Raw genomic sequence first — 27401 nt, forward strand, 5'->3', positions numbered from 1 at the left:
TGTACAACATGGCAAGGACACATGTTATACTTCCATGAAAGCAAAACAAGAGGGAGAACCCTGAACCACAGCTACAAGCTTCTTGGAATCTTACCTGCCATTCACTTGCTATGCTGTCATAATCTCATAAATGATACAAGTATTGAGCCAGTCTGACCATAGATAACGCCAGCATGGAAGGCAGCAGCCTGATAGCTATGGATCTGTGTTGTTGCATAGCCCCCATCTCTTTATCTTGTCAACAAAGATTGCATGAGAGATTGTCAAATGTGTTTCCAAGCACTGGATGTAAAGTCAGTTCTGATCCCTATTCTGCTACTTACTGCTTGTATGACATTTACTAACCATCCCTTTGATAACTTATTGTGCAAAGATTCCATTCTTCCTATTTTTGACAATAAAGATACAAGTTCAAATCCAGTCTCAGACATTTACTTGCTGTGTGACCCTGGGAAAATCACTTAGCCTTTGTCTGTAAAATGGGTATAATAAAAGCACCTACCTCCCAGATTTGTTGTAAAGATAAAATGAAATATTTGTAAAGTGCTTTGCAGAGGCTAAAATCCCCACATAAATTCCATTTTTTTAATCAATTGAAAAATCACAAACTTGCCCCCAAACTTTTAATATGTCATTTAAAAATCCCTGGTACAAAGATCATTTCTGACTTTTCTTTTTCCATAAATTTTTCCTGGGGCAGCTAGGTGGTGCAGTGGATAGAGCAGGAGCCCTGGAGTTAGGAGCACCTGAGTTCAAATCCAGCCTCAGACACATAACACTCACTAGCTGTGTGACTCTGGGCAAGTCACTTAATTCCAATTGCCTCACCAAAAAAACAAAACAAAACGTAAATTCTTCCCATACCCCAGATCAGTACATAGGTGGATAAATTTAAAACCACATGGAACCTTAGAGGCCATTGATTCCAACCCTTATGTTTTACACATGAGAAAACTGAGGCCATGAGAGGTTAAGTCACTTCAAGTGTCTGAGGCAGAATTCAACTGCAAGGCTAGAATTTTATCTACTGTACTATGTTGCTTCTTCAATTGTTGTTGTTCAGTTATGTCCAAATCTTTATGATCCTGTGGACCATATTATCCATGAGGTTTTCTTGGCAAAGATACTGGAGTGGTTTACCATTTCCTTCTCCAGTGGATTAAGAGAGAGGTTAAGTGATTTGCCTAGGGCTATGTACTAAGTGTCTGAAGCCAAATTTGAACTCAGCTCTTGTTAATTCCAGGCCCAGCACTCTATACACTGAGCCACCTACCTGCCTCTTTAATTAGCTAATACATTGAGCACTTTTCTTTGGGATTCTTCTTGATCCCTAGTACATAAATTGCCTAGAAGGAAAAAAAAGAAGACCATAAGGACCTATTGTGCATGGCTATCAGATAGGCTATGTGCTTCCTTCAAATATTTTTAACTTTTATCATCTTTAAAGGCTGTCATCAGGTATCATGCTCTGACAGACCATACAAATTACCAATAACTCCATATCCATTATATTATAGTTTCATTTGTGGGGAATACCTGGCATAAATAGCTACATGATTCCCACATCTAGGACAAAACTAACACTTTGCTATAAATTCTGTTCTCCTGAGCAACTGGGTCATCCTACTGGCTTCGCAGTTGCAGTAGTTTTAGATTTCTATGCTTTTGGGTGGCCCATTTTATGATTTCTTGGTGAAATTGTCAATCCTTCTTCTTCCTTTCTAGTGTATCATTAAGCTGCTTGGTCAAGTATGTATTAAGCCTGCCAAACGATCCAAATGTTAAGCCATATACCTTGCTAATCAAACGTTGAGTTCATTGTTGAACTCTCTCCTAAAAAACCTTGAACATGATTCTTTCCAGACTGAACTATCATTTAGTTTCTGTAATGCATTTATGTATTCAATTAATAGCTTCTTCCCATGTCTTAATGCCTCCATGAAGGTAACGTTGTCCCTTTTCCTCTGTATATTCAAAGTTTAGTAGTAGCTCAGCTTTGGATCATGAACAATTCCCAGACAATGAACTTCAATCCTTCTGTAGTGGTACCCAGTCAAGCATGGTTAGTCTCCCTGATGAGTTGCAGGGCTGTGTCTCAAAGGTTAACTCACATTGGCCAAGTAAAGATAATACTTTCCCCTACTGTCCCTTGATAATGGGTGGGAGCGCTATAGAGGCATCTGACAGAAGGGAAACCCTCCTGTGTGAGGGGTAATTAACTTCAAGTTCTGTTTTTGCTGTAGTCCTTGTGACTAATTCTCCAGCCTGTTTACCACCTTCCATCTTTCAGATCATTGGGAGGAGGGAAGATAATCCTATTATTACCAGTGAATTTATCACCGTCTGTCTCAAAAATGCCCAATTCTGGACAGTCTTCCCCAATGAGTACTTTGAATTCAAATCTGTGATCCTGAGGTTGAATCTGAATGACATGCCATCCCTGCTCAGAACTCTTCTTGAATTTGTTCTCCTTCCTAGTTCTAAATTAGCATAGGACCCAATCATGGAGTACATAGTCCTGCCAAGAAAATAAGACATCACATGATCTCCTGGAAAATAACAGCCAGAGCCACATGTCACATCAGAGAAGACGTTAGAAAACTCTGTACCACCACAGCTAAGCCATGATAAGCTTCTTAGAGCCTTATCTGCCACCTATTTCTCCCATCATAATATACTACAGTAAGATTCATACCAGAGGCAGACCAGTCTGACCAAGATTCACCAGCACCAAAGGCAACATGAAGCTGGCTTAATACCTACTGAATCTGGGTGAAATCCCTGATCCTTATCTTCAGTACATAACCTTAGCTGAATTCACCAGTGACACAAATTAAAATCCCGAGAGACAGAGATTCTGGGTAGTTAATAATCAATTTGTTAATTAGGCTAGCCAGCAATCAATAAATTGATGGTCCGTGGTTTCTCTTGGTAACCAAAGACCTCTAGGGAGACCCTGAAAAGCTTTAAATACCTTCTGAAAGGGAATTCCCCTGACAAGTGAAAATCAACCCTGATTGGTGGGCATTTAATGAGGAGGTGGGCAAAAAGTTTTCAGCTCCTCCTGCTGAGAATGTGGCTTGATCATAAGACTCAGCAGCCTCCAGCCATTTCCATCTCAGCCTTTCTGGCTAGGTTTCTCCTTCATGAGGTGAGTCCCCCTAAAATCCAGGGACAGGGGTTCCTTCCCTTATATTTATGATATAATGATATATATATATATAGATATACATATATATGTACATATCATATATATATATGATATATATATATAGATATACATATATATATGTACATATCATATATATATATGAGATATATATATATATACATATATATATATATATATAATATATATATATATATATATATATATATATATATATATATATATATATATATACACACACATAGAGGGAAAAAAGAATCAAAAACAAAGTTTTGGGCAACATCCATAACACACCAAGAGGAATAAGGTTAATTAGTGAGGGAGATGGAGTTTTAAAAATACCAAATGATATATAAACATTTAATATAAATCCGTCTACATGTTTATATGCTAAACAGAAATTAGGTCTCCTAGTTGGGTATGATTCTATATGTTCCTTGAGGGCTAGAAGCAATCTCATCATTCAGCCATACCCTTCAGAGACTGACCTTAATAGGAGTTGGACCTTTATACAAAATAGAAGGAAAAACGGTAGATCACAATAATTAGTTACTAATATAATAGTATATTAATTCTCTCACCTGCCCCTGTACTCACGACTAACGTTAATGCTTTTCTTTCATGAACAACTCCAGCTGAGCTCCTCTATTCCATGTTCATTGTTCATGTTCCTCTCCAGTGAGGGGTCCCAGCTGAGCTTCCTCACTCCATACTTGATACTGACACAGCTGGCTGACTTCATCATTACAGATGGCCAGAGGAATACAGCTCTCTCGCCCCTTCTGATCTCACCATATGTCCTCTCAGTTCACTATGTCCAAGTAGTTAAAAGCTATTTCCCAATCACTATACACTGGGTACATCTTCTACCAGCTGGGAACAGTAATAGAAATAAGGATTTTGGTATTTTTTATAATTCTTCTTTTTAATTAATTTATTTATTTTGATTTATCAACAAGCACTTCCATAAGCTTTTGAGTTTTTTAGATTTTCTCCCCCTCTCTCCCCACCTCCCTCCTTAAGACAGCATGCAGAATTATATTGGCTCTACATATACATTCCTATTAAACATATTTTCACATTAGTCATGTTGTAAAGAAGAATTAGAACCAATAGGAGGAGCCACAAGAAAGAAGAAACAAAACAGAAAAAAAAAAGAGCAAATAGTGTGTTTTGATCTGCATTCAAACTCCATAGTTCTTTCTCTGGACGTGGATAGCATTTTCCATCATGAGTCTTTTGGAGATGACTTAGATCCTTGCATTGCTGAGAAGAGCTAAGTATATCAAAGTCATTCATCCCACAGTATGGCTGTTACTGTGTACAACATTCTCCTGGTTCTGCTCAATTCACTCAGCATCACTCCATACAAGTCTTTTCAGGTTTTTCTGAAGTCCATGTGCTCATCATTTCTTATAGCACAATAGTATTCCATTACATTCACATACCACAACTTGTTCAGCCTTTCCTCAATAGATGCATATCCGTTCAATTCCTAATTCTTTGCCACCACAGAAAGAACTGCTATAAATATTGTAATACATGTGGGTCCTTTTCCCATTTTTATAATCTCTTTGAAATATAGTCCTAGAAGTGTTATTGCTGGGTCAAAGGGTATACACAGTTTTATAGCCCTTTGTGCATAGTTCCAAATTGCTCTCCATAATGATTGGATCAGTTTATGATTCTACCAATAATACATTAATATTCCAATTTCCCCACATCTTCTCCAGCATTTATCATTTTCCTGTTTTGTCATGTTAGCCAATCTGATACGTGTGATGTGGTACCTCAGAGTTGTTTTGGTTTGCATTTCTCTAATCAATAGCAATTTAGAGAATTTTTTCATATGACTATAGGTAGCTTTAATTTCTTCATCTGAAAACTGCCTGTTCATATCCTTTGACCCAATTTATCAATTGAGGAATGACTTGTATTCTTATAAATTTGACTTAGTTCTCTATATATTTTAGAAATGAGGCCCTTGTCAGAGACACTGGTTATAAAAATTCTTTCCTAGTTTTCTGCTTCTCTTCTAATCTTGGTTGCATTGGCTTTGTTTGTAATCAGAATTATCTGTTTTTCATTTCATAATATTCTCTATCTCTTGTTTGGTCATAAATTCTTCTGTTCTTCATAAATGTGACAGGTAAACTATTCCTTGCTCTCCCAGTTTACTCATAGCATCAGCCTTTATATCTAAATCGTGTATCCATTTTGACTTTATTTTGGCATATGGTGTAAGTTTTTGGTCTATGCCTAATTTCTGCCATATTCTTTTCCAGTTTTCCTAGCAGTTTGTCAGATAGTGAGTTTTTATCCCAGAAGCTGGGGGTCTTTGGGTTTCTCAAGGATTTTGGTATTTTTAAAACTCCATCTCCCTCACTGTTTAATCTTGGTGCATTATGGATGTTGCCCAAAAGTTTGTCTTTGACTCTTTTTTTTTCTCTATGCTTTTTCAAACATTGGAAATCTAATCCTCTTCCATGGCTTCAGCTATTCTGCAGGTGACCCCCCAGTCTCTGTCTTCAGCCTTCATTTTTGTACTGAACTCCAGCCTCATATGTCCAGTTGCCTAATGGAAATTTGAAGTCCCATAAGCACTTCAAATTTATCTATTAATTTTAAAAGCTCGCTTTTTAAAATATTCAGTTCCAAATTCTCTCCTTACCCTTTCTTTGAGAAAGCCAGTTATATAATATCAGTTATACATGTGAACTCAAGCAGAGCATATTTCCATATTAGCCATGTTGCAAAAAAAAAAAAAAAGCAAGGAAAAGAAAGTAAAAAAGTATGCTTTCATCTGTACTGAATTCATCATTTCTCTCTCTCTGGAAGTAGATAGCATTTTTTATCATGGGCCAGCTAATCTTTCACAGTTGATTAAATATTGTTGTTATTATGTATAGTGTTTTCCTGGTTCTGCTAACTTCACTTTTCATAAATTCATGTAAGTCTTCCCAGGTTTTTCTGAAACGATCCTGCTCATCATTCCTTATAGCACAGTAGTATTCCATCATAATCATTTACCACAATTTGTTCAGCTTTTCCCCAATTAATGGGCATCCCCCCAATTTCCAATTCTTTGCCACCACAAAAAAGGCTGCTGTGAATATTTTTGGGTATATAGAAGTCCTTTTCTCTTTTCTTTGATCACTTTGGGATACAGAACTGGTAGTGGTTTTGCTGGATCAAAATGTACGCACACTTTTGGAGCTCTTTGGGTGTAGTTCCAAATTGTTCTCTAGAACTCTGAGAGCAGATCACATCTCTACCAACAGTGCATTAATGTACCTATTTTTCCACACCCCCTCCAGCATTTATCATTTTTCTTTCCTGTCACATTAGCCAATCTGATAAGTATGAGGTGGTACCTCAGAGATGTTTTAATTTACATTTCTCTAACCAATAGTAGGGACAACTAGGAGGCTCAGTGATGGACTGTTGGCCCTGGAGTCAGGAAGACCTAAGTTCAAATTTGGCCTCAGATGCTTACTAGCTGTGTGTGTCACTTAACCTCTGTTTGCCTTAATCTCCTGGAAAAGGAAATGGCAAACCAGCCCTACATCTTTGCCAAGAAAACCCCATGGAAGTATCATCCAAGGGGTCATGAAAAGTCAGATATGACTGAATGACTGAATAACAACAATCAGTAGTGATTTAGAGCATTTTTTCACGTGACTATTGATAACTTTAATTTCATCTTCTGAAAACTGCCTGTTCGTATCCTTTGACCATTTATCCATTGGGGAATAGCTCTTATTTTGATAAATTTGACTTAGTTTCTATATGTTTGAGAAATGAAGCCTTTATCAGAGATACTTGCTATGAACATTTTTTTGCCACTTTCCTTCTAATTTTGGCTACATTGGTTTTGTTTGTGTAAAACCTTTTTTAATTTCATTTGATCAAAATTATCCATTTTACTTCCTGTGATCATCTCTAATTTTGTCATAAATTTTTCCCTTATCCATAGATGAGAGGTAAATTTTTCCATGCCCCCCTAATTTACTGATGATATCACCCTCTATGTCTAAATCATTTACCCATTTTGACCTTATTTTGGTATATGGTATGAGATATTGGTCAATATGCCTACTTTATACCAAACTGCTTACCATTTTCCCCAGCAGTTTTTGTCAAATGGTGAGTTCTGGCCTCAGAAGCGTACCTCAAATTTAACTTGTGGTAAACTGAATTTACCAACTTTCCTCTTTTTAAAAAAATTAATTAATTTATTTTTCATTTTCAGCATTCACTTCCACAAGATGTTGAGTTCCAAATTTTCTCCCCATCTCTCCCCACTTCTTACCCCAAGACAGCATGCATTCTCTTCTTCTTTTTTTTTTTTTGGCTAAGCAGTGGGGTTAAGTGACTTGCCCAGGGTCACACAGCTAGTAAGTGTTAAGTGTCTGAGGCTGGATTTGAACTCAGGTTCTCCTAAATCCAAGGCCGGTGCTCTCTCCACTGTACCACCTATCTGCCCTGACAGCATGCATTCTCAGTACCCTTTCCTCTAATCTGCCCTCCCTTCTATCATCCCTCCTTCTCTTATCCCCTTCCCCTTCTATTTTCTTGTAGGGCAGGATAGATTTCTGTACCCCATTGTCTGTATATCTTATTTCCCAGTTGCATGTAAAAACAATTTTTAACATTTGTTTTTAAACCTTTGAGTTCCAAATTCTCTCCCTTCCTCTTTCCCCACCCTCATTGAGAAGACCAACTTTCTCTTTATTTTTATTTTATTCTCCCAGTCATGCAGACTCAAAATTTCAGGATTTTGTTCACACACACACACACACACACACACACACACACACACACACAGAGTTTCCCCTCCTTTCTTGAATATCTCAGGTCACTCTTCTATGTGCTTAATCATTCTCTAAGTTGGAGGTTATTTGTGTTCATGTCTCTTTCCTCCAACTGGATTCCAGGCTCTTTGAGGGCAGGTACTATATTTCTTTTCTTTTTTTTATCCTCACGACATTAAATTATGCCTTTCAATACAATAAGAACTCAATTAATGCTTACTGAATTAAAGGTTTGTTCAATGAATACTTAGTGATATTGGCAAAAGATGTTATAGGGACAAAGAATGGCACAACCAAAGAGTAAAGTGCAGATCTGTCCAGGGGACAGTGAATAAGCTAGTCTGATTAGAGTCTAACAGACATGATGGAGAAGGGTGTCAGGAAAAGCTGTGAAGATATGGTAGCATCCAACTATGGAGAACCTTGAATCTCAGGCTGACGGAAGGTGAATATTATGTTAGGTCGTGGCTTGAGCATTGGCAGACTCATGGTCAGAGAAGCCTTTTTGATGAATGACACTATGAGACAAATCTTCCAAGAATCATCATGTATTGTTAACTCACACGATGGTGTTGCAAGAATGGTTGGTATGAGCTGTGCTGAATATAAAATGTGGTAGACCATTACCATGAGCTTTCCATATTAATCATTAATCTTCTGTTTATAGAAGCTGTGATATAGTAGATAAATCACCAGATTCAGAGTTGAGAAGACCTGGGTTGGAATCCTGCCTCTTAAACATACTTTCTGAACAATTCACTTAATCTTTCAGTGCCCCCAAACAAATCTCTAAAACTATAAATTGCACAGCAAGTACCATTTGCATTGGTAGGAGTAATTTCCTTACTGAGAATTCCCTATGCCAATAAAATCGCAGATCTAATTAAAAAAAAAAACTTTAATTTGATTCAACAAACGTTTACTAAGAGCTTAGAATAGAAAGACCAAAAAAAAGTCCCTGACCTCAAAAGTTCGGTTAATAGCCCTGCACTCCTAGAGAGAAAAAAAATAAATAAATAAAGACTCCCCTCCACATCATTAAGAGCCTATAATCTATAATGTTATAATGGAACCAGGTCAGAGCTGTCCCTATAACCAGAGAAATGAAGCAAGGCTGCTAAAGAGACCCAGTTTTATTCCGCCCACTTCACATATCCATGTTTGATGACACAAAAGGAAACCTGAAAACTTTTGGATCACATCTCTACCCCTTTAATAAAGTCACCTAGGAGTTACTAACTTCTGCCAGTGGCTATGCTGTGGAAGTCTGTGCATGTGTGCACCCTGACACAAATATGTACAAATTAGCTGATAACTACAACCCAGGTCTTTTGATTGGCCCTGTTTTCCAAGGCTTTCAGAGTTACCAGATCTACTCTGTAATTACCATAAACCTTACTAGTGGGTGGGAGCAGAAGGGTACTGCTAAGAATGTGGCATCACAAAAACCAAAGGAGGAGTTTCAAGAAGGGTGTGGTCACCTATATAAAATTCTTCAAAGAGGTCAAGGAGCATGATGATACCTGAGGAGGTAACCCACTGGATTGGGAATTAAGAGGCCACTATTGACTTCTACAGTTGTGGACAGCCAGATGGCACAGTGGTTAGAGTGCAAGCCCTGGAATCAGGAAGACTCATCTTCCTGAGTTCAAATCTGGCCTCAGACATTTACTAGTTCTGTGACCCTGGGCAAATCGCTTAACCCTGTGTGCCTCGGTTTCCTCATCTATAAAATAAATTGGAGAAGGAAATGGCAAACCACTCCAGTATCTTTGCTAAGAAAAATCCCAGATAGGGTGATGAAGAGTCGGACATGACTGAAAACAACTGAACAATAATGTTGACCTCTGCTCTTACCACTCAGTTTAAACTGTTCTTTAGATGACAGATTGCAAGAGGTTGAGGAGTAAGTATGTATGTAACTGTGATATAGAAAGGAGTGGAAGTATCTAACATAGTTGTGGAATCAGTGAAAATGATGATAATAATGTTAAATTTATATAGCACTTTTTGGGGGCAGGGAGATCAAACCTATAATTTCATTGGTATAAGGAACTAATTCCTAGTAAAGGAACTCCCAGTTCAGACTGTCACCTGCTCTGTAATTTAGCATCTCAGTTGTCTATAGTTCTGAGAGGTTAAGTGATTTTCCCAGAGTCACAGAAACAATCTGTATTAAAGATGATTTGAACTCAAGCTTCCTAAGGCCATCTTTCTCTCTTAACAGAGATAGACCTCAGGGGGTCTGTGAATTAGGATGGGAAAGAACTCCATCTGTAAAATGTGAGGCTAAATTGAGCTAATACTGGAAAGTTCTTTGCAGACCTTAAAAGCATTCTGTAAAATATCAGTTATTATGAAAGAGGGATAATTTCCTGCTTATTTTCTTCTCACAGACTAGTTTCTTCTTAGAGAGGCTTCATCACCTCCGAGAATATTTAGTAACAAATAATAGACTTAGGGTTCAAAACCCCAATTATACCTCTAATAGTTGTAATACTCATGGAATCTCATCACTGCTTTGCATAGAACAGTCATACCCTGAATTCTTGAGCCTAGTGCCATCTTAGTTCAGACCCTGGCTCCTTCAAGCCTGAACTACCCCCATCTGCCTCCCAACTGGTCTCTCCACCTCCAGTTCATTCTGCAGAATACTACCATATTTATCTTCATAAAAATGACCTCAGGAAGCCAGCATCTCAGAATCACAGTACTCCTAGGGTGAGAAGGTATATCAGATGTCACCTAATCCAATCTATACTTGAACAGGGATCCCTGTGAGGTGTTCATCCAGCTTCTATATGGTATTTTTCAGTCATTTTAAAGTCATGTCCAACTCTTCATGACTCTGTTTGGGGTCTTCTTGGCAAAGGTACTGGAATAGTTTGTCATTTCATTCCCCAGCTTATTTTGCCGATGAGAAGACTGAGGCAAACAGAGTGAAGTGACTTGTCCAGGGTCACACAGCTAGTACATGTCTGAGGCTGGATTTGAACTCAGAAAGGTGAGTCTTTTTGACTCAAGACCCTGCATTCTATCTCCTGCCCCACCTAGCTGCAGCTTCTGTACACAGAAGGGCAAGGAAGGGAGGCTATTTCCTCCCAAGTTAGCCCATGTCACTTGAAGACAGCTCCTTTGGGGCAGCTAGGTGGTGCAGTGGATAGAACGCTGGCCCTGGAGTCAAGAGGACCTCAGCTCAAATTCAGCCTCAGACACATAGTACTTACTGGCTGTGTGACCCTGGACAAATCACTTAATAGCAACGCCTGACCCAAAAAATAAATAAATAAATAGACAGACAGACAGATAGATAGATAAATAAATAAATGAATAAACGAATAAAAAGACAGCTCCTTTCCAATAGGTTGAGTTTCTGAGGTACAAGTCAATGTGAGTTCATCCGAATCTCACTACTCATCTTCACCAGTTAAACCGGATTGTCTGCAGTATTGATTTCAGAGAACAAATTCTATGACATTTGAACACATATCCAAAAATATCAGTAGTAATGAGTCAATTAACTATTAGTCTTTCTCCTATAGAAGGCAAACCCAAGATGTATTTTAAAATAGTACGTTACACCGGTTTATTTAGACATCGCTCATTCATCAGTGCCACCAGGCTGTCCCTATCTCTTTATATCCTTTTCGAGGTCAGTGCTTTGCTAGATCCAAAACCTCCTGACAAATAATTGAATACACGCAATGGTCCCAGAGCTGGACTCATCTGGACCAATTCCCTCCTACCTCAGCTAGCCTATTGAGACCTAGTCCCTGGGCAAATGGCTCTACATTTTGTTTGCCTTATCCAGTTATTCAGTGGGAAGCCCTGATGTCTATTGTGTGTGGCTGATAAGTGAGCATGCTGCTGCCTAAGCAGTGAAGCCACTGTCCCTAATTGTGTTCCCTGTTCTCTGACGCTAGATGCAGTAAATTACATTTCCACCCAGCCCCCTGACTTGCCAATCCTCTATTCACGAACAACAGAATCATCTCCTGAGCAAGACGGGACGAGCAGGGTAGCTGGTAAGTCTGGAGGAATTCTGTGTTTATGAAAGCCAAACCAGGGCCGGTGTCCTTTTTTCCCTGATAACTTTAATGATGGCCCTCTCACCCAGATGCCTTTCTTCCGGACTAAGTCTTGTTGGACATCCTTTCTCAAGCAAGCCCCCTCCCAAGAACTGTGTGAGGCAAAGAAAAGAAATATCTTTAGTATCTTGTGACCCTATGAGAGGTCACCACAGTGAAACCAGTAATATTAGGGGTTGGGAGAGTCCCTTTTGGAATTTGTGTATTTGTCTGCCTTGTTCATCACTCTGCTTTATCTCTGTCACTATGTCCAAATAAGTCTGTATGAATTAAATATCACTATCCTCTCTTCAGTGACTTACATTTACTCCAGTTGGAACTCAGCCAGAGAGGAGAACAAGGTCTAAGATCTGTGTATGGTATTTTAAATGGTCTATTTAAGTATATTATCCAATACTTTGGGAATTCTTTATCTATACACACACACACACACACACACACACACTCACTCTCAAAGAGACAAGTGGGTACGGTCATTCTTAATTTTACTGGTCTCTGAAGAAAAAGTCATATCCCTTCAAAGAATATGTATTTTTTTTTTTGCTGTTGTTTCTTGTATTTATAGATGTTTCCAAAGTGATGTACTAGTCAGATTATGTACATGTGTGTATGCCTCATTTCATATAGTAGATGTGTTCAGTAAAGTTGAACATAAGTTGATTTAAAAACAAACAACATATCAAATCATGCTTTCAGTGTGCTAGGAGAGCTTGCTATTTAAAGGAACTCTTTGGTGAAACCTTTTATAAAAGGACAGGGACTGGACCTGTGATTTCCTTGGAATGAGCTCTTGGATGAGGACGCTTCTTCTACTAATGCAGGTTGGCATCTTCTCTGCTTCTCATAGTCTTAGAAAGTTGCCTAGAACATTTAGACGTTAAGTGAATTGCCTAAGGTCTCACAGCCAGTACATGTCAGAGGTAGAATTGAATCTGGATCTTCCTGCCTTCTGTATATACCACTCTGCCCTTCCTCATAAAGAGAAGAAACATAAAATCATGGAATTTTAGAGTTGGAAGAGATCATAGGGATGATCTAGCTTAGTCCACATCATTTTAGTTTGTAATGTTTGTTTTCTATAAATTAGAGCTTTTATAAAGAATTTGCTCAAACTAGTGCACACCTACACACATCAATCACTTTAATATAAATATAAACTCAAAAAGATAATATAAATATAAACTCATTTGGTACAGGTGCCGTGGTACAGAAAATCTGTTATTGGTATATGAAGATGAATGCATTGAAAATGCATTGAAAAATTTTTTTTTGGTAGTATTTTTTGTGACCCCATTTTGGGGTTTTCTTGGCAGAGATACTGGAATGGTTTGCAGTTTCCTTCTCCAGCTCATTTTATAGATGAGGAGACTGAGGCAAACAGGGTGAAGTGACTTGCCCAGCGTCACAGCTAGTAAGTGTCTGAGGCTGGATTTGAACTCAGGAAGATGAGTCGTCTGACTTCAAGCCCGCACTCTATCCACTGTGCCCCCTATCTGCCCTAAGTAAAACTAATAAACTGTTAAATTTACTTTGTAGGCTGAATTAGGAGGGAGGGAAAGAGGGAGAGGCATGTAATCCAAGGATTTACCATTGCACATACATAATTTATCTGTAACTTACAGTCTTAGAGAGTTGTCCACAGCTAATCTGTGTTATAACCCAGGTCTTCCTAACTCCACGGCCAGCCCTCTATCTAATACCTGACTCTGCCTCTCTACATCTCCATTTTGCTGTTGTTGTTCAGTCATCTGTTTTGTGCCCCACTCTTTGTGACCCCATTTGGGGTTTTCTTGGCAAAGATACTGGAGTGGTTTGCCATCTCCTTCTCCAGGTCATTTTACAGATGAGGAAACTGAGGCAAACGGCGTTAAGTGACTTGTCCAGGGTCACACATCTAGTAAGTGTCTGAGGACAAATCTGAACTCAGGGAGCTCAGTCTTCCTGACTCCAGGCCCTGCACTCTATTCGCTGCACCACCTAGCTCCCCTCTACATTTCCATAGCCCCTCACATACTAACCTACTGAGCATATTGTAACTATAAAATCACAAAAGAGTAGATTTCCACAGTTAAGCATTTATTTATTACTTACAAAACCAGAATTTGAAACCTGCAAGCAGGACATTGGATTTGGCTCTCACTTAAATTTATAGTCATTAGTAAATCTGAATGTGGTTAGCATTGGAGTATCACCCTGAGGTTAAATGGCTAAAAGTTTACATGCAAAATGAGAAGTTTGGCTTCCTGAACATGAAGAGTTTGTGTAATGGTGCCAGAGGAAGAGAGAAAGTTCTTATGAGGTCAGCACAATTTATTAACTGGTCATTCCTTTTGTTATTGGGTATCTCATTGGTTGTAGGCTCCATTTTTCATTTCTTTGTTTTGAAAATCACTTGTGTATAGATCCCTTTCTTAGTCGTTTCCTGACATTCAAATCTCCCCTCCCTCCAAAGAAATCACAGTACAGACAGAATAAGAGATGATGAAAAAATAAAGATGGAAAAAAGTCAATCCACAAGAGAAGATTGCTTTCAGTGGTTGTACCATTCAAGTGCATAGAAATTTATCATCATTAAGAAAATTAAATGCATATGCACCTGCATTCTTTTCATTCATTCAACATTTAAATATTTTAGATGCCTACTCTATGTGGAATACTGTGATGATAAAGTTAGGTAAGTCTGAATCCCACCTCTTATGGGACTTAATGAAATAAGGGGTCAAAATATATCCCAGATAATAAAACACAGTAATAACGCACAGTAAGTGCATTAGAAATGTATAAAACAAAGTACTCTTTAAATATAAGATGTCTCAATCAAGGATCAAAGAAGGCTTTCTGAAGGAAGTTAAGTAATTAGCTAGGTTGCACTGAGCCAGGAGACAAGAAGATCTTAGTTAAAATCTAATAGCTATGTAACCCTAAGCAAGTCATTTGACCTTTGTTTGCCTGTTTCCTCATCTGTTAAATGGGGCTGATAATAGCACTTATCCCTCAGGGTTGCTGTGAGAACCAAATGAGATAAAAATTGTAAAGTACTTAGCATAGTCTCTGGCACATAGTAGGCACTATATACATGCTAGCTATCATAATTATTATTATTATGTGTTGAACTTTTCAAATCCAGTTTCAATCACTACCTGTATAACCCTGGACTAGTCACTTAGCCTTTCTATGCCTCAGGTTCCTCATCTGTAAAATAGGGACAATAATAGCATCTACCTCCCAGAGTTGTTGATCAAGTGAAATAAATTTGTGAAGTGCTTTGCAGACTTCAAAGCATTATATAAATGCTAGCTGCAGAATTAAGAGGACGTGGAGATTCAGCATTTTAGGACCACAGATACGTAAGTGGAAGTCCGATCTCTTCATTTTACAGCAGAGCAAATAAGGCCCAGAAAGGTTAAATGATTTTGTGTGACCTCACACAAAGCTAATAATATATAACATTATACACAAATAATGAAAAATAATAAATAACAATTTATATTATTATAATATTACAATATATAATAACAAGTATCCAATGGAGAATTTGAACCCATATATTCTGACTTGGAAGCCAGTGTTCTTTCTTCCCACTGTAACTTTTGCCTACTCAAGGAGAGAATGAAGATGTTCCAAAGAGAAGAGAATAGAGGATGCCAGGAAAAAATCGTTTGAGCTTTGGACAATAGACATTAGGAAGAAACTAAATATTTTTGAGCAGCAATACAAATCTCCTCCCTCATGCTTAAATATACTATGAGAGTTCAGCAATCCCAATAATGTAAATAGATAGCAATAACACTTTTCTGTAGCACTTTAAGGTCTGCAAACCACTTTCCTCACAAATTTGTGAGGTAAATAGTCAAATATTATCCAAATTTTGACTCTGAGACAAATAATAGACTGTTCTTTCATTGTTCCAGATCAATAGTGTCAAACTCAAGGAGAAGTGGAACCACTGAACCATACATAAGGATCCCTGTGGGCATATATTGGTTTAGAAAAACAGATATTAACATTATCTGTGTTTTATTGCATTTTTATTTATTTAGTCAAATATCTTCCAGTTACATTTTAATCCCTACCTCCCCCCTAATCCCCGTCAGTTGGAGTGCTGTGGTGGCCTACATGTGGCCTGCACACAACACCTCTGTTCTAGATCAATATCTGAATTGAAAGAGAGATACCACTCTGAATTATTATTAGCAACAATATAATAGTAATGGGTGAGATAATAATAGCCATATTTTTATATCGCCAATGTCAAGAGAAGTGGCCAAAAATGGTGCTTTTAGCGAAGACATAGTAAAATGGAAAATGGAGATATGCCTCTTTAGAGTCAAAGGACCAGGGTTTGAATTCAAACTCTGTTGCTTGCTATTTCTGTGACATTTAACAAGTCGATTTATGGCCCTGGCCCTCAGATATCTCATCTATAAAATGAAGATGTTGGATTAGGTGACTGCAGAGGTTCCTTCCCACTTGGAAACTATTATCCAATGTGTATGTAAACATACTTAACCAGAGAGAATCCACATTCACTATGAGAAGAGTTTCTTAGGGGCAACTAGGTGATTCAGTGTATAGAGCACTGGATCTGGAGTCAGAAAAGCCTGATTTTAAATTTGGCTTCAGATACTAGCTTTATGATCCTGGATAATTAACTTAACTACTCCTGCCTCAGTTTCTTCATCAGTAAAATGGGGACAATAATAACACATACCTCCCAGTGTTGCTGTGAGGATCAAGTGATATATTTATAAAGTGCTTTGCTGTCTATTATTATTACAGGTAGCCATCAGTCCCATTCCTTTCTCCTTCCTTCCTTCGTTTCTTTTTCCATTCTCTTTCCTTCTCTTTCTTTCTCTTCTCTTCCCTTCTCTTCCATTTCTTTCCCTTTCCTCCTTCCCTTCCTTCCTTTCTTGTTTCTTCCTATCCTTCCTTTCCTTCTTTCTTTTCCTTCTTTGTCTCCCTTCTTCTGTTCTGCCCTCATTCATTCAACTGGTATTGATTTACATTCTTTTCTGTGCAGAACACCATACCGAATAGATACATGATTTATCCATCAGATCTGCAGAGTATTAATTTAAGTAACAGTAAGTAGGCTTCTATCACACATTATAAGGGAAGAAGGTCATGTTATAATAAAATTTAATTCATCATGATGCACATATACAACATCTAGTCTGTTTTCCATTAGTGACAACATATTGGAGGGGCTAAGTGTGAATGACTCCAGTAACCTCATATTCCGTGTTTGTTGTTCCTTTGGAAGAAAACCCGAAGAAAGAGGTGGATTTGATATCTTCACTTGAAGCTAATGTTTTGGTCTGTGTGTAATTGCAATAGGGAGCAGAATTAGGGCTGGAACAGAGCTTAGAGATCGTCAAGTCTAATTACTTATTGTACAAATGAAGAAACTGAGGCTGAGTTGGGAAGTAATTTACTCCAAGGGGAAAACCACAAGATAAAGGCAGGCTGGGAACTAGAATTTGAGTCTCCAGATTCCCAGCCCAGGATTTTTTTATACCACATTGCTTCTGTTTCTCAGTTCTACAGTGTAATAAAATACATAAGATGTGTTCCTCCCTTGAAAGAAAGAGTTCACTTAATTAAGATGATGGTCAGTCATTGAAAGGGCCATCCAGGAGATAATTTTTAAAAATCAACATCTGCGATTTAATCTGTGCAAGAGCAACAAATTTTTCCTTAACCGAAATTGAGTCTTTTTTTTTCTTTTTAAAAGTAGTAAATTGGGAGAGATACTGGCTTGGATAACATTCTGAACTATACGAAGATGAAATCATATTGTTTGATTTAAATAAATTATTCTAAAAGAAACTCCCGTGAGCAGTTAGGCGGCACAGTGGATAAAGCAGCTGCCCTGGAGAAAGGAGAACCGGAGTTCAAATCCAGCCTCAGACACTTAATAGCTGTGTGTCCCTGCGCAAGTCACTTAATCCTGTTTGCCTCAGTTTCCTTATCTGTAAAATGAGTTGGAGAAAGAAATAACAAACCACTCCAGTATCTTTGCTAAATGGTGTCACAGGACTGAAAACAACTAAACAACAGCAGTGCATACATCATTCATGCTAATTTGTTGATTCTAATTTGTGTATGCCCTTGAATGTGAGTCATTTCCATGTTAGAAGGTCTTGGTTTTCCCCCTCTGTATATTCCCAATAGTACTAAATTGAATTCCCTTTCATTTTCAAACCTGTTAGAAAGAAAGAGGCATGTCACGTGCCAGGCACCATGCTAAGCACTTTACAAATATCTCGTTTGATCCTCATAATAACCTGTGAAATCCCCATTTTACCACTGAGGAAACTGAGGCAGACAGAGGTTTAGTGACTTGCCCAGGGTCATATAACTAGTGAGGGACTGGAGCCAGATTCAAATTCTGTCTTTCTGACGCCAGGCCCAGTGCTGTATCTACTGTGCTCCCTTTGTATCTAGAGATAACATGGAATGGTTGAAGAATAAAAGTGAGATAAGAAAAAAGTATTCCTAGAGCCACAGGGCATAGTTGTAAGTCCTTCATGCCCCCAAACCCCTTCTGCCTCACTTCCTCCTACCTCCCACAATCCTCAATCCCCAATCTTTGCCCTGACTCTCTAACTTAGCAAGGAGCCTCACGCCCACTGAAGCCCATACTTGGACATTACCCTCACTATACCACCTAATCTCTGTGCTGTCCTCATGATAAGAGGGATTGGGGGGATATTGTATAGCCCACCTGCATTATTCATTAGCCAAACTAAACCCAGAGGCCACAGAATGTAATGCTAGCTCTGCTTCTGTTCACTTGCTGTGGGCCCCTTGGCAAGTAAGTCATTTAACCATTTTGTGTCTTATTGTCCTCATCTTTGCAATGAAAATAACGTCTCCCCAGCCACCTCACTGGTTATAAGGAGTGAAAGACAATTATTTAAAAGTAATTTGTATATATATGTATAAATATATATTTATAGATATCAGCATACACATTAATAAACATGGGGAGCAGGGGAATACATCTGTGATCTCCTTATCATGAAGAACTCCCAATGAGAAAACAATTTCTATCAGTGCCAATAAACTGTGACTTAAGAGTCTTTATAGAGGTGCTGGGAGCACCAAGAGGTTAAGTAACATGCCCACAGTCACACAGTTAGTATGTGCCCAAGGCAGACTTAAACCCACATCTTCCTAGTCTCAGAGCAATCCTCTGCTGTACCAATCTGTCTACTATACCACACTGCCTCTGGAAATATATACTGTGTGCAGCATATGAATTACTGGTAAAGTGAATATGCTGAAGATTCATGATTTCCCTGCATACTCCCTCCCTCAGTAGATATAAATCTCAGATCCCTCCATTTATTAGTAGATGGTCTTTATAAGCTGATGTGGCCAAACATTTAGTGGCCAATTCTCTAACATTGAGGGTGAAAATGAGAGAGGCAAGCATAGTGTATATACACACACAACTTAAATGTGTGCGTATGTATACATACGTATGTATACAGGAAGGAAGGAAAGGAGGAAAGATCATTTGTTAAGTACTTACTACGTGCTAGGCACTATGAAAGCACTAGGGATATAACTACAGAGTAAACAGGGTGGTCTCTGTCCTCAATAAGCTTACATTTCAATGGAGAAAGATAACTCATAAAAGGGTGCTAGAAAGGGTACCCATGGGAAAGATGGTGAGGAACTGCCTAGAGGCAGTTGGATAGCACAGTGAGTAGACTGCAGGCTAGAATCAGGAAGTCCTAAGTTCAAATCAGGCTTCAGATACTTACTAGCTATGTGACCCTGGGCAAGTCACTTAACCTCTATCTCCTTCAGTTTCCTCATCTGTAAAATGGGGATAATAATAGCACTTTATCAGGGTTGTTGTGAAGATAAAATGAGATAATATTTGTAAAGTACTTTGCAAAACTTAAAGTGCTATATAAATAAATGCTAGGTATATATAAGAAACCACAGGAAGTGTCATGGAGGCAGGGGTGTGCTGGTAAATGTTTAACAGCCAGGCTTTCCAGAAAAAAAAATTATGCACACACACTTTTAAATTTAATCCAAATTATCGATACTTTCTTAAATCTAGATAATCAAGAAAACACTAAGTCAAGCCCTGATTTGTTAATAATTACAGATTTCTGAATTATCAGTGCTCACACTGAAAATTTAACAATCAACTTCTTCAAGCCAGTTAGAGTTGGCTCCAATCTGCCCCTGCATGGAGGTCTGGTTCCCTTCAAGATGAGACAAAAGGCTCACCTATCAGAGCTGGGAGACTGAGGAGTGGAGTCCAAGTTGCCAGTGGATTGGAGATGGTCTGAGAGTAACTCTTTTCCTTCATTGCCTCCACCTGGTACAGAGGTGTCCTTGGGTTCTTTATGGTTGTGATAATGAGAGTACAAGTTCTGACATTTCCTACCAGACTAGAAAGGCTTTGAGTTCAGATTCAGTAATAGACTGTGTATCTTTCGTTGATTGACTAGCCTAGGCTAAGTTTAGAGAGGTTCATCTTAAGAGGCCCCACCCCAGTCATGGATCCTTGGAGCATTCGATTTAACAGCATTTATTATGCACTTTCTATGTGAAAGGCACCATGTTGGGTCTTGGAGAAGATGCATCCATTTCATAAAATTATAAATCTTGAACTAGAAGGAAACCTAGAGATCATCTAATCTAACCCCTCATTTTACAAATGAGGAAGAGGTTAAACCACACAAGGGTTAAGTAGCAAAGTTAAATTCTTATACTCCATGTTCAGATCTCTTTCCACTCTGCATGACGAAAGATCCATTCTTTCATGAAACTTACCATCTCATAGAGAAATAAAACATATGCACAAATAACTATAACACGTTACAACTGTATTAGAGAGGTTCGAAACTAAGTGCTGAGATCCAAGGTTAGGAAGGGTGGGAAGGTAAAGAGATAAAGGAGAGAAGTCTTCCTGAAGGAGTTAGCATTTGCTCTGGGCAAATGATGAGTAGTAAATAATTGGAGCAGCTAGGTGGCAAAGTGGATAGAGTGCTGGACTGGTGTGAGGAAGACTCGTCTCCATGAGTTCAAATCTGGCCTCAGGAACTTACTGTCTGTGTGATCCCAGGCAAGTCAGTTAACCCTGTTTGCCTCTGTTTCTTTATCTGTAAAATGAGCTGTAAAAAATCACTTCAGTATCTTTGCCAAGAAAACTCTATATGGGATCACAAAGAGTCAGACCCGACTGAAAAAAATGACTGAACAATAAGAAAATAAATAGCAGAGGCACAGAGACAAGCATAGGTAGGAAAATCCAATGTGTGTCCTGAGGGAAAAGAATAATTCAGCTTGGCTAGAGGGTAGAGTATATGTAATGGAGTGTTATATAACACTGTCTTATACTACTAGAATAAAAGCCTGGGAAAGTATAATAGCATCAGTTTGTGGAAAGCTTTGAATGCTAAGCAAAGTAGATTGAACTTTACTTGGTAAAACACAGGAAGCCACTGAAGATTTTCAAGCAAAGGCATGACATGATTAGATCTATTAATAAGGAACCCTAGTCTGGCATTGCGTAGAAAAATAAATTAGATGGGGAGAGAAGAGAGGTAGGAACATGTGTTTGAAGACTATTGCAAAAAATGAGGTGAACAATACTAAAATGACCTTCTCTAGGTTGGTTGCAGTGAAAATATAAAAGAGGGGATGGTTTTGAGCAATAGCATAGAAGTGGAATTAGCAAGACTCTTTTGATGACAAGCAAGGGAAAGAAAAAAACCTTACCTTGGGATATGTTGATGTGGTAAGACATCCAGGCGGAAACAGCTTAAAGGCAGTTGGAATTGCGGGTCTGAAGCTCAAAAGAGATGTCACGGCTGGACTTAAAGATTTAGGAATATTCTGTACAGAGATAGTAGTGGAAGCCATGAGACTACGTGTGATTGCCAGGGGAAAGGGTTATAGAGAGAAGAGATACTAGGAACTAAACCTTGCAGTTCATCTTCCTTGAAGGTATTAGGAAAAGGATAAAGAGTCAGTGAAAGAGTAAAAGAAGTTGTTTGAGAGGTAGGAGGAGAACCAGGAGAGTAAAAACCAAAGGAGAAGAGGAGAGTATCCAATAGAAGAGAGGGATCAATAGTGTCAGACGCTACAGAGAAGACCAGAAAGTATGAGACTTTAAAACAAAAGAAAAAGGACCTTGGATTTGGCAATGAGATGGTCACAGGTGACCTTAGAGATTGGTTTCGCAAGAGTGATAGGGTTAAAACCACTCTTCTGCAAAGGGTAAAAGAGAGAGTATGTGGTGAGGAAGCAGAGGCATCAAGCTTTAAGTGTATGTGACATACATGCATGTATCTGTATACAAATGTTTATTGTCATTCAAGCATATTCAAGATGGACCATTGAAATGTGTTCGTACTAAAGTAAACAGATTTATAGACCTCCCTTTTAAAGAATTGTCCCACGGTTTACTTCATTCTTCCACTGAGCTTGCTTCTTTTCCCAATCGTTCTCTTCTTAGCTGGCTTCTGTCTTCAGGAATGCTCATAAAACCCTCGCTCATTTCTACCATGTGTGTGATTTCTCTTTCAGTGGGCTTCTCCCCTTCGCAAGGCAAGAGGCCTGGCTGCATTGAAGCTGACTCAAGGTCCACTGAACCCTTGTCATTCCCAAGAACCTCCATATATATGTGCTGAAAGTCTATGCCTCTGACTTTCAGAGATGTTTCTCCTGAAGCAGGAGAAACAAAAAAGGACCCTGATAGAATTGCATTGCATTAATCCAATACAAACTATTACATAGAAATTTACGTTACTTTATCTTAGACCAGATTTGCAGTTTGTTATGGCAAATGACGTGGCTCTGGCAGGGTAGGATGCACAGTGGAGTTATATTGGACCAACTTTGTGCCTCAACGTGTATGTGGACTTGGGCAAGTCTCTGAACTTTTCTGGGGCCCAGATTCCTCATATATAAAGTGAGGAATTTTACTAAATGACTTCTTTAAAGTTGCTTTCAACTCTAACATCATAGGCTCAGGCAAATCCTATGCCATTTAACTCATTGGAATTCAACTAGATCCACTCAGCTACATTCATACATAGAGAGACAGACAGAGGGGACAGATGGATGGACAGATAGATAGATAGATAGATAGATAGATAGATAGATAGATAGATAGATACACAGGTACATAGAAGAATAAAAGTTTAAATGGTACAATAATTACAACTGCCTTTCTCAATAAGCCCCAGAGTAAGACATGAGATAAGGGGTTCATTACCTGGGTTGATATATGGATTTTGGGAGTCTGTAAATTTGGATGGGGAAAAAAAATCTTTATTTTCACTAACCATTGGTTCCTTTGTCATCCTGTATATTTTATTTTATGCAATTAAAAATATTATTCACAGAAGGGTCAATAAGCTTCACCAGACTGCCAAAGGGGTCTATGACATAAGAAAGATGAAGCATCCTTGCATTAAAATTACAATCTTAAATCTACTTCTCTTTCAGCCTCCTGCCTGCATGCTCCCGGCACTGAGTTAATATACAATCTTCTCTTCATCACACCCATAGACACTCTCATCATCCTACTTAAAAGCTGGTAGAGTTCATGAGAGGGACAGCCTTAGCTGGCCATTCTAGCACTTCTGATAAACTGGAAGACTTTCAATGTATCTATGTCTTTTTTTTTTCATTATGAAACAAGAAGAAAGTTATAAGGAGATGTAACCCCTCAAATGCCCTTTCAAGGGCTTCCCCCATCATTAGTTTTCCTGCCAGCTAAGTTTTCACCTGTTTTACTTTCTTCTATTTAACTACAAGTCCTTGTTCCCACCTGTCTTCTGATCATTAGCTAAAGTCATAAGTTCTCCAGTGTATTTAATGGACCCCTGGCTATCCCTGACACCCTTTCAATAATTCAATAATTATTGAATAATAATTATTATTATTATTCAACAATAATAATACAAAAATTATTATTTTTTGTAATAAAACTAAGACATTATATGCTTATTAAAATTCTCTTTCCTTTTCCAACTATATTATCTGTGAGAAACCAGATGTTCTTCAACCAAAATAACTTATCACAACAGATTCAATATAGAAACAGATATGAGAATCCACCTATCTCCTATTAAGCCAAACATCAAAGAAGTTTGCAAAAATATGTAAAACAATGCCACTTTTCTCATTAGAATTATTTGTTTTGGAAAATACACCTATTTTAATAAAAATTTTATTTATATTTAGATGTAATAAGTTTACTATTATTTTAAATGAATTAACAATTTTAAAAAATTTTAGCACCTTTAATTTCTAGTATGGTAAATATCAGTAGATATAACCCCACGTTAACAAAAGCTCTTTGGGGTCCTGAGACCAAAAAGTTTAAGAACCTCTCATTCATAAGGATTCATGAAAAATACAATTCAAAATCAGCTGTTTTCTCAGCTCTACTACTCTGTGATACAGACTGCCCTCTTTTACAGAGACACTATCCTTTTCCAGCAACAATTGTTTAATAGTACTGTTCTATACTTTATGGGTGACTGTTGGGATTTTCTGGGAGTAGTTTTGTCTATTTAGAAAGGCTTACTTTGGAACTTAACCTCCTACTTTCCCAGAGTGCAACTGCTCTGCTGTACTCTTAAACAATTGAAGATAGATTTTTAAGATCAAAAATTTAAAATGGAAAAGGATCTCTCAGAAGCATTGTAGTCCAAACGCCTTATTTTACAAATGAAGAAACTGAAGCCCAAACAGGTTAAGGGACTTGCCCAGGGTCACACAGCTAGTAAGTATCACATTTGAATTCAAGTCTTCCTGACTCCAGGGTCGGTGCATTATCTACTGCGCTGCCTAGCTGTCTAGCTGCTTTTTTAACCACTGCTCTGTGTGAGTACATTTTGTGTGTGTGTGTGTGTGTGTGTGTGTGTGTGTGTGAGAGAGAGAGAGAGAGAGAGAGAGAGAGAGAGACAGAGACAAAGGTTAGGTGTCCTCTTGAGGAAAAAATAAGATTCCTTTGGATTAAGTAAAACTTTAATGATCGGATGCCTTGAAGAGACAAAACTGAATTTTTTATTGTAGTCTTTAAAAAAAAATGTGACCAGCATGCAGATTGCCTTATCTTCTTCCAGAAATGGTATATTTTCATTTTTCTTCATCACACATGTTCAAGTGACTGATTCAACTCTGAATTGTTCTCAGTGCCTTTTGAGCAATGCTATAGTGGGCAGAAGGGTTTGTGGTCTTCAGGACTGGAGCCTGCAACTAGATCTCCAATGACCATCCTTCCCATACTCGTCTTGCCCCCACTTCTAGTCATTTATTTAGAAAGGAAGCTAAGTGTCTCAAGTGCTCACATCACCTGAAGATTTCCACAGCTTTAAAAAATGCTTGGGGGGGGGGGTTGTTGTTTTTTTTTTTTACTTTATTTGGAGTAAAATATGAAAGAGCTCTGAGAGAGCCCCTAACTTCAGAATCCTGGCATCAAAGAAGATAGAGGGGAAGTTGGAAATGGGCAAAGGCCTCTGAGGGAAAATGGCCAGAGGGCTTTGACACTTTAGAGTTAGTCCACTTGAATGTTAAGTACTTTTAAAAATTCTCCCTTCTTCTGTCAGTAGGAGGTAAGCCCCATAATAAAGGTCAGCTTGCATATTGCCAGTCTTAATGCATCACATGGCACTGCATCTTAAGCAGTCATTCATGGCTCTCTCTTAACTGAACTTCCTTTGCACAGGACTGACAGGCTCATCACTACTGATGTGTGGTACCTCTTTACTATACTTGTCTTTGTAATGCACATACTGCTGTATTCTCTGTAACCATCTGTATTCACCATATGTACCTTACTCTTAACACACAGGATGCTTGGCACTTAGAAATAGCTTGATAGGCAAAAGGGCACGATAACTTTTTTTTTTTGGTCTGTTTGGCAATTAACCATTCACTGGCTTTTTTTGTTGTAACATGCACTTCCTCTCTTGTTTTCATTCAAGCTGTGTACGCCATGGAAATTAATGTGGAGAAAGACAAACAGACAGGAGAGACCAAGATTCTCTCTACATCAACCATTGGCCCAGAGGGGGTCCATCAGAGAGGAGCCAAAGTCTATGATGATGGTACCAAAGTAGTCTATGAGGTGCACTCGGGAGGTACCGTGGTAGAGAATGGAGTTCATAAATTAAGCTCAAAGGATGTAGATGAATTTATTCAGAAAGCTGGACAATCAAACATTAGAGGAGGACATGAAGCAAAGGCTTTGTCGGAGAGGACTGTGATAGTAGACGGGAGACTCGGCCAAACAAACGAACAGATGCTCTGCAAGGAGGCAAAGTTAGAAATGGTCCACAAATCACGGAAAGACTATTCTGCCGAGAGCCTAGAACGACAGGCGAAAGTCCCTAGAGCTGAAGTCCCAGATGGGAGCATGGACCAGCCAGTGACCATGATTTTCATGGGCTACCAAAACATAGAGGGTGAAGAAGAGGCTAAAAAGGTGCTAGGGTATGACGAGACCATCAAAGCTGAATTGGTGCTCATCGACGAAGACGATGAGAAGTCACTTCGAGAGAAGACAGTGACAGACGTGTCCACTATTGACGGAAATGCCGCCGAGCTTGTCTCCGGGAAGCCCATCTCGGACACCACAGAGCCCTCCTCCCCTGACGTGAAGGAAGAAAGCCTGGCCACAGAACCAGTTCCAGGTACCCAAAAGAAAAAACGCTGTCAGTGCTGTGTTGTCATGTGACCACTTCTCTCTCCTCTCTCCTTCTGAGGAGCCTCTGCTCCCTCTGTCACTTACATAGACCTCTTTGTACAACTAACTGCAATACTGTGAACTGGAAGTAAAGGCCTTCATTGCCTTGCAGGTGGATGGCTTTGATTTCGCTTTCCTCAATAAACTGAACCATGATGTTCTTATTTTGCTTTTACCTCCATCAAATGTATTCTTTCTCTTTTACTTTTTTTTCTTACCAGTTTTCCCAATCAAGGGGCGAAGGATGTGTAATTATATTTATCTTATGGTTTTTTTTTCTTATGGAGTTGCTTTACTCTCTCTCTCTCCTTTCTTTCTTTCTCTCTCTCTCTCTCTCTCACACACATACACACACACACACACACACACACACACACACACACACACACACACACTTTGATGTGGGTCTGAAAAACTGACTCAAATTTATACTGCTTTGTTGAAGTCTGCTGTTCAGTTAGCCACTTATATGTAGTAGCCTTAAGTCCTTTCCCTGAAATAGAATATTTGTTAGGGTTTTTTTTTTAATTCTGTGGCATGTTTCTAAAATATAGTCCTAACCTGTCCCCAAGACTTTTTATGAATCTTTTTAA

At 38.6% G+C, this 27401-nt stretch overlaps 2 protein-coding genes across 3 annotated transcripts in view; both read left to right on the forward strand.

Annotated features, from left to right (window-relative positions):
• PALM2AKAP2 (PALM2 and AKAP2 fusion) overlaps positions 1-26972 on the forward strand; it is a 262368-nt gene extending 235396 nt beyond the window's left edge. Inside the window, exons 6-7 of one of the 2 annotated variants that reach the window (XM_020976223.2) lie at positions 11907-12008; positions 26048-26972. In XM_020976223.2, the coding sequence (XP_020831882.1) occupies positions 11907-12008; positions 26048-26799 (854 nt within the window). In that variant the 3' untranslated portion in view covers positions 26800-26972. The remainder of the gene's footprint in view (positions 1-11906; positions 12009-26047) is intronic. The other variant, XM_020976226.2, reaches the window with a different exon arrangement.
• LOC110198225 (PALM2-AKAP2 fusion protein) overlaps positions 26672-27401 on the forward strand; it is a 267027-nt gene continuing 266297 nt past the window's right edge. The window contains exon 1 of the mRNA XM_078152851.1: positions 26672-26755. The gene's annotated coding sequence lies outside the window, so the exon portion shown is untranslated. The remainder of the gene's footprint in view (positions 26756-27401) is intronic.

Source organism: Phascolarctos cinereus, unplaced genomic scaffold, assembly GCF_003287225.1.
Source record: "Phascolarctos cinereus isolate Bilbo 61053 unplaced genomic scaffold, phaCin_HiC Scaffold_4;HRSCAF=312, whole genome shotgun sequence".
Taxonomy (NCBI): domain Eukaryota; kingdom Metazoa; phylum Chordata; class Mammalia; order Diprotodontia; family Phascolarctidae; genus Phascolarctos; species Phascolarctos cinereus.